Source organism: Akebia trifoliata, chromosome 11 (genome assembly GCF_017979445.1).
Source record: "Akebia trifoliata isolate Shusen 1 chromosome 11, ASM1797944v1, whole genome shotgun sequence".
Lineage (NCBI taxonomy): Eukaryota > Viridiplantae > Streptophyta > Magnoliopsida > Ranunculales > Lardizabalaceae > Akebia > Akebia trifoliata.
This window is the reverse complement of record NC_141385.1, coordinates 16,139,207-16,148,101: the sequence shown is the minus strand read 5'-3', so window position 1 is coordinate 16,148,101 and position 8,895 is coordinate 16,139,207. Positions and strand designations below refer to the sequence as shown.

Genomic DNA, 8,895 nt, shown 5'->3' with positions numbered 1-8,895 from the left:
TGCTCTGATTTTCTCGGGGTTCACTTTTATTCCCATTCATGTGATCATGTATTCGAGGAATATTTCTAATGAAACTCCAAAAGTACACTTTTTCAAATTTAACCTCATTCCATATTCTTTGAGCCAAGTGAATGTCCTCCCGAGATCTCCTTGATGGTCCTTTGCATACTTGCTCTTGACGAGCATGTCATTGATGTAAACTTCCATACTATCGCCGAGCATGTCTCCGAACATTTTGGTGACCAACCTTTGATACATGGTCCTTGCATTTTTCAACCCAAAAGGCATGAGTCGGAAGCAAAATAACCCTTGTTCTATTATGAAGGAAGTCTTCTCTTGATCTTCGATGGCCAGTGATATCTAATTATATCCTGAGTGTCCTTCCATAAAGGACAATCTTTCATGTCTTGATGTAGCCTCTACTAATATGTCAATTCTCGATAAGGAAAACTTGTCCTTTGGGCAAGACTTATTCAGGTTCACGAAGTCAATGCATACGCTAACTCTTCCGTCCTTCTTCGGAACCACTACTATATTAACAATCCATTCCGGATATTCTACCTCTCAAATGAATCCGACCTTCAATAACTTTTTTGATCTCCTTGATATTTGTTTGTATGGTTTAAAAGTTGGATCAACGTTCAATCTGTGGCACGAAATGCTCGACTCCATCCTTAGAGTGTCATCAAAGGATCATGCAAAAACGTCTTTGTTGGCTCTCAAGTACTACTCATCTCACAGTTCCAAGTCATTTTTTATTTTCAGCCTTGATCAAACATCCAAAGAAAATCATTTTTTTTTTCAAGGTAAGCAAGACTAGTGGTCGGTAATTAGTTGGTGAAGATGAATTTTGAAACCCATGGTGTGGTATCAACACTCACGGACTTGACCAACTTATGAAACTGGCACTTTCAACATTAAAAGGAACCTTAGTAACAGGTGAGAAAATAAAGAATGGTTCAGTCATGTGAAGCAAACGAAACAACATTGTGAGTTCCATAATAATACAAGTGGAAAACTCACCCAAAAAAAAAAATGTTAGCATTAACGATATAACCAAAGATGGCATGAAATAATAAATGCAGTTAAACAACTTAGTAAATAATTTTTCTATCCATAACAGAAACTAATGAATGAGTGGACAACTAGGGAAGATAAAATCAGTAATCAGTAAGTTAGGACGCCATTCATATTGAATAGGATGACAATAACATTAAACGGGATGGGCCACAAGTCATGGTTTTAGTTTTGTCAGATAAAACTACCAAGTGACCCACCTCTCTTTAGGATTCTCGTGGAAAACTCTCAATGTGATGAACTGATCACAACAAATCTATGAAGTTAAATACATGTTAAGAGGATGATGAAGCATTTTGGCCATCCACATTTCCAAGGAAGGGAAAAATATTCCAAACGTCCACTGAAGCCCTTTTAACAACTGCTTCCCTACTTTTGAAGAAGAGATGTCAGATTAAGTTTGATATCTTCGTGTGCAAGTGCATCAAATGGATCTTCGCCAATATAAAAGTCGTCTATGATAGACTTCTCCAAGATCAAGTGACCAAATTCAATTTAGACACTTGTTGATGCATGGAGCCCATCGAGATACCCAAAATCGATGTATTATGTAGATTGACTACGATACTCAGTTATCCAAAGGCACTTTCTTAGAAGATTTTGGTTTTAGATGGTACATCATTGTGGAAGGAAGGTAAGAATAGTGTTGCCATTCCTGTTATTAGGATTGGGTTAGTAGTTTTGACAGGCTCTAGGAGGTCTCCTCAACCTCCTATATGTTGTTATCTTTGTCTTTTTTTCTTTTGCTCTCTATACATAAATATCAACTTTTACAGATCCAAAAAAGGCCTTCTATAAGAAAATATAAATGGGTTCCCATATGTATAGTCAGGTACACAAAATATATTTGATGTAGATCTAGTAAAACAATGAAAGGCATTCATATTCACCAGAAAAAAAAAAGTGAGAAACATACCTTCAGCGATCTAGAAAGTCTAGCTGATTCTTTTCTTGAAGAGTTAAATCTCTTTCTAAGCTTTCCGAGGCACATAAGGAATAAAAAACCCAACATAGTATACCATAATCAAAACATTTTGTATTGTTCTGGATCATGTATCCCTTCTACAAATTTAGAATTAAGCATGATATATAAATATTAAGGACAGGAAGTATAGTAATTCGGCTCTATCAATCCAATACCCATCATTGTACGCTTGTTATCTTAAAGGGAATTGGCCAATTAAGCGATGCCTAATTCACAACGAAATCACTAGTTCTTGAGATTTGAGTTTTGAAGAAATTTTAATGATTGGAAGATAACCAAGGTAACATCTCTTCTACATCTTTTGAATGAAGTTTAAATAAGGGAGAATGATCAGGACAAGAGAGAATGGGTCAAGACTAAGGATAAGTGATTCACTGTTCGCTCCTTTTACAAAGTCATTTTTCCGTGATCAGAAAATTCTTGTTCGGAATCTCTCATTTGGTCTTCCCTTGTTTCTTTAAAGATATCCTTCTTTGTTTGGCTTGCCTCCTTAGGGAGGATTTTTATTTCGAAAAATTTGATTTCTCGTAGGTGGATCACTCCTAATTTCTATCCCTTTTGTAAGAGTAATGGGAAACATAGGGATCACACTCTTCTTTATTGCTCTTTCTGTCAAGGAATTTGACTGTCTTTTTTGTCTTTGTTTCATATGTATTGGATTTTTCCGAAATACTTTCTTATGATGCTTGAAGTGTAGGCTTATAATTGTACAAATTGATTATATTAATCTTTAATTTGTGGTGATTAATTAATGTTAATTTGATTAATATTGCCTAATTAGTTGAAATTTTTTCTTATAGGTCTTGGAGGTTAAAAATGACAGAAAAATGTTAAAGATGGATTTTTTGTGAATAAAACATGCAAAAGGGTGAAAGAACAATTATGAGACTTAAAGGGCTAAAGAAATAAAGAAAAGTTTCTAAAAAATAAAGATCTTTACACATTCTCTTAAGTAAAAGAATAAAATTCTCTCATATTTTATCTTATTCTAAAATATCTCATATATCTCTCTATATCTTTCTTTTTTCTATTTATCTTTATCTTTCTCCTACATGTTAAATTTTCTCTCGTCCTATATCTTTCACTTTCTATTTTAATTGATTTCTATTTTCTCTACTCTCCTAACATTATTTATTTTCTCTGCACTTCTAAGTATCTTATTCTTCTCAAATCTATCTAATTTTTTTCCCCTCTTTAATTTCATTTTAATAGTCTAACTTTTTAGGTTTTTTATTTAATAATTTTGATGGACTAGCCTATGAAAATTGTTGGCTAAAATCCTAATCAAGACTAAAGGCGAAACTCGAAGATTGTAATTTTATTTCGAATCAACAATAGTAGATTAATGTTTATATTTTTTGGATTTATTTAAGGTGAGTAAATTATTTTTGTTTAATTATTAACTTTTTATCTATTATCAACACATTGCATGCTTGAAAATTTTTCTTGATTCATTGTGGATGATTATTACATTGATTGCTTAAGAAATCCTTGTGGCATGTGAATGTGCAACACGTGACAACCTAAAAAATAATTTTTTGATTTAATTATTATATCATCCAGTTAAGGAGAATCTTTATTCAAACCTAACCGAGAAAAAAAATGTTGAATGAATAAAATTACAATTTTTTAGTGGATTCTCGATGCCTTAGCGTTTTTTTAATTTCTGTTTAAAATCTTTTAATTTTTGCTCCATACAATAGTGTGGAAAATCATCTTTTTAATAATTTAGGTTAAATCTTCTTCCACCTCATCCGTGTTTTAATTCAATTTTTACATAATCCCCGTGGATCGACCTCAGACTCTCAAGACTTTCAGTCTACTTACAACATCTTCTCTAATAGAAAAAAACACCTCTGGACTATCATTCCCACAGCCATAGCTTGAGACCTTTGGAAAGAGAGAAACAACAGGGTATTCTAAAGTAAGAAGAACAATTTGCATTCGATGTACATGGAAATTTTAGGACTATTGTGTTTTTAGGCGAAGTTAAACAAGGACTTCTCCAAGTTCTCTTTCGAGGACTTTGTATTTAGATGAGATAGCTAATGTATCTATTAAGATCTTGTTTTTTGTCTTCTCTGTTTTTTTGCTTTTCGTCTTGGGGGCTCTCTCGGCCTCCTTTGTAATCTCCTTCTCTTTTAATTTTCAGCATATATATTAAGCTTAACTTGGCTTCATTTTCAGCATGGTACTGGCCAAGAGCAGTCTGAAGATTCAAAAGTTCAACATTTTTCGCATCAATTGTTCTTATACAGCTTGTGCCTAGCAAGTTTTTTGCATCAATGTGATTTGTAGCTTATGTTTTACCTCATGTATAAAATCACCAATAGCCTCGGCAGGAGCAAGATCCCTTTTTAAAATGATGGAAACGACTCGAGTCTCTCACGATGATCTCATGATCAACTATGTTGGAAATGTAGGTGATAGCGTTGTGGCAATCACCGCAAACACGAATGTTCTTAGTGATCCGAATGGGTGCTCCAGGAGCCAAAGTGAGAATGCAATAAGCAAGAGCCAGCTTCTCACTATGTTCAGATAGAAGATCACCCTTCTCTTCATCATCTACATCATGAAGAGCAAAGCTTGTTTCGGGTACATACCCAATGGCCTTAATACGTTGGATTAGCTGCGCAAGGACCTCATATATTTGTTGGGATTGTGGATGAGATCTGTCACCTACGAAGAAGGTCGTGGTGCCCTTCTTCTCTTGGACCCAACTGCATCCAGGTCTCTTCTTGATACCAATCTTCTTCATCGAAGACCGGATTCTCGCTACGTCTTTCCATCTTCCAGCATTGGCATATATGTTTGAAAGCAGCGTGTATAACCCATCATGCGTGTATGACCCATCAGATTCAGAATCTAATTCTAAAAGTCGTTCTGCAGCATATTCTCCAAGCTCTACATTGGCATGGGTCCTGCAAGCACTAAGCAATGCCACCCAAACGACCGAGCTTGGTTTCATTGGCATGCCTTTGATCATATCCATGGCTTCATCCAAACGACCAGCACGGCCCAAGAGGTCAACCATGCAAGCGTAATGTTCCACCCCCGGAACCACCCTATAGTCCCTATGCATGCTGTTGAAGTACTTGATCCCTCTGTCAACTAACCCAGAATGACTGCATGCATAGAGCACAACAACGAAGGTAACCCCATCGGGCACCAAACCGGCTTTTTGCATCCCATCAAAAACAATCAGAGCTTCTTCACCACGGCCGTGCATTCCATACCCTGTCATGAGAGATGTCCAAGAGACATCATTTCTCTGGAACATCTTATTGAAGACATTATGAGCAGCATCAACATCCCCACACTTGGAGTACATGTCTAAAAGACAATTGGCAACAAATAACATCACAGACTCGTAACGATTACGAATTACATATGCATGGATTTGTTTACCGGACCGAAGAGCAGCAAGACGGGCACAAGCCATTAGAGAACAGGATATAGTATGAGCATTAGGAACATTAGCTCCTTGAAGCATCTGCGAGAAGAATTCCAATGCCTCATTAGCATCACCATGTTGAGCGCAACCACCAATCATGACTGTCCAAGTTACCACATCCCTATCTTTTATTGGTATTGATTCGAAGATTGCACGAGCATTATTGGCACTCTTGCACTTTGCATACATGTCGATAAGTGCATTGTTCACCATAAGATCGTCTCCGGGATCACCATAATCTCGATTCAAAATACATCTAATGGAAAAACCATGAGTTTCCTTCCCCTGAAGCAACGCTCCCACGGCAGCACAACCCGACAGAAGGGAGACAAGTGTTACCACATTGGGTGCTGAGCCTGAAATCTGCATTTTCCGAAATACATTGAGTGCCTCACAACCATGTCCTCTCTGAGCATAACCCGCAATAACAGCACTCCATGTCACGACATTCAACTCAATTTTTTCTTCCTCCATCTTCTCAAACAAAAGAAAGCATCCTCAAAACTACCACTCTGAGAATACCCAGTGACCATCGCATTCCACGACACAACGTCTTTAACTTCCATCAATTCAAATACCTTCTTTGCTTCTCCCATCGTTCCACATTTCGCATACATGTCAACAATTGCATTACCCACAAATAAATCATCAAATAAACCGCTTCGAACAGCAAAACAATGGGCTTGCTTACCTTGTTTCGATGCTCTGATAGAAGCACAAACCGGGAGAATATTAACAAGACTCACCGCATCAGGTCGCAGCCTCAGATCCTCCTTCGTCATTCGACAAAACATCTCCAACGCTCTAACCGAATCTCTGCTCTGCACGTAACCTGCCACAATCGAATTCCACGAAACCACATCCCCTACTCCTCTCTGAGACATTTCATCAAACACTTGTCGAGCCTCAGCCAAAGCACCACACCGCGCATACATTGCCACCAAAGAATTACAAACAAACACATTCGACTCAAACCCATTGCTAGAAACGACACCGTGCAGCGAAATTCCTAATCGGAACGATGGGAATTCACCGCAAGCTTTGAGGACAAAAGGGTATGTGAAATGGTCAGGCCTCCATCCTAATCTAAGCATCATAAGGTAAAGGTTGAAAGCTTGATGTGGGAATCCGAAGCGTACGCTTTGTATAATGAGAGTGTTCCACCAAAAGACAGAGGAGGGAGATGGAGGGAGGCGTTGAAGTAAGGGAACGGCGTGAAGTGGGGCATCGCAGGATATGTAGATGGAGATGAGGTTGAGTGAGGATTGTGTGTTTGTGAGACCTCTCACTAGGTGTTGTTGGTGGAAGTTTTTGGCTTTGGAAAGGGAATTGCATTCTTTCCAACAAGTGGTGTGCAGTGAATGGGTGATTGTTGGCTTTGTCTTGGGAAGTTGTCGTAGGTTTAAAGGTAAGTTGAGTCGCATGATATGGTCTTTATTCCCATGGCCCTATGATTAGTATTCCACTCTCTGGAGTCTTGAGCCTTAACTAAGTGCTTGTTTGTTTTTTGCTGAGCAAAAGCACTGAAGCACACGCTCTTCCGGCTAATTATACGCGCTTGGTGCAAAAAATAATTTATGCTGGCTGTCGACTGCATTAGGCATAGGTTAACAAGTCTCGGCAAATAGCATACGGCCTCTCTCCTTTCTTCTTCTTCTTCTTTCTATTTTCAAGGAGCCGTGATAATCTGACTACCCCATGTGGCAATCTCAATCGACTACCTGACGTGACAAGTTTGGAATTGTAGATTTGCTCTCCTTGGGATACATGGTTCCCTCGAGACACACTTTTTATGAGGAAGTGCAGCTGTGTATCCCAAGGAGCGCAAATGTACAATTCCCGAATTTGTCACTTCAAATAGTCGATTGAGTTTATCACGTGGGATAGTCAGATTATCACAATGAATATTCAAAAGATCGATGATAATATAATTAGGGTGTCAACGGGTCGGTTCCGATTCGATTCCGAAGCAACCTAAAATCATGAACCATTTATTTTATCGATTCCGATTTGGATTTTAAATTGTTTGAAACCAGAACCTGAACTAATAAAAATCACAATTGCCCATTGGTTCCGGTTAGGGGTGTCAATGGTTCGGTTCCTAAGGAACTTAAAACCATAACCATTAATATTAATTCGGTTCCGGGTCCAGTCTCAAAATAAATAAAATCGGAACCATAAAAAATCACGAGTACCCATATTCTCAAGAATCGAATGAGAAAAAAAGTATTTCAAATCATTATAACAAAAATTAACATATTATCAACAAAATTATTAATCCAGTTATAATTTTTTATACTAAAGATACAAATTAATGATTTTTTTCAAAAGTAAAAAAATTTTATATTTGTTAAAAGTAATAAATTTTTTAGAAGAATAACTCATTTTAAGCATCAATCGATAATTTATACGAAAAATTGAAGAATTGTATATAACATGAATTTATTTTGAAATAAAAAATACCTTAAATCTTCTACAGTATGGAAATAAATGACAAAATAAATCGATTCCAGGTACCCACGATTCAATTTTGATTCCATTTATTTTGAAACCTAATGGTTTTGGTTCTTATCAGTACGGTTCCATTTTAGACTCGACTCTAATCGGTTCCAATAAAAGGGGATCCGAAACCGAGGTTTCCGATTCTGATTTTGATTCGGTTTCAATTAAATGGGTATCCATTGACACCCCTAATTTCGGTTCTATCCACATGACTCTAATTGGAAAATTCATTTTTTTATTTAAGAATTCATATAAAATTTCCTCGAAGAATATGAGACGAGAATTTTCAAGTATGCTCACCAGTGGTCTCGAATACACATTTTGATTGTAATATTGCTAATAAAAACATGGTTACTAATTATCTTTTTATTTTCATTGAGTTTGATTTGACATACAATAGAAATATAAAATATTTCTATTGCCCCCATGGATATATGAGCAATCAACAAATTGACCTCCCATGTATTGTAATATAAAATTATTTGATTGTAAAATAGAATACAAACCAGTGTTGAATAGTAATCTAGTCGACATTCAATCACAAGGATTTACATGTGTTTTCTCTTTATTCTATTTGGTAGAGGATATAATTTCCCTTACTATGACAAGCTTCTAAGGAATTTTTTAGCATACATATTGCCACTACAATACCCAACAATACCATGCAATGGACAAATCACACACACACACACACACACACACATACAAAACCCTTTAATCTTTCTAATAATAAACTCCATCTTTCCTAAAGAAATTCATTAAGATTATGTGAGAATCAACCATATTTCTAATCAACCAACAAGAAAACTACCCTTGAAAGTCATCCAAAGTTCTCACAATTAACTCCTAAACTTCAACAAAAAAAAAAAAGATCAAA

At 36.5% G+C, this 8,895-nt stretch overlaps 1 protein-coding gene across 1 annotated transcript; it reads right to left on the bottom strand.

Moving 5' to 3' along the window:
• Window positions 1–4,222: 4,222 nt before the first annotated feature.
• On the bottom strand, window positions 4,223–7,289 carry LOC147391047 (pentatricopeptide repeat-containing protein At5g16860-like). Its single transcript, XM_086459851.1, is given in 2 exon segments — window positions 4,223–6,004; window positions 6,007–7,289. Coding segments are annotated over 2 exon segments (2,553 nt in total). The 5' UTR covers window positions 6,941–7,289; the 3' UTR covers window positions 4,223–4,385.
• Window positions 7,290–8,895: the final 1,606 nt, after the last annotated feature.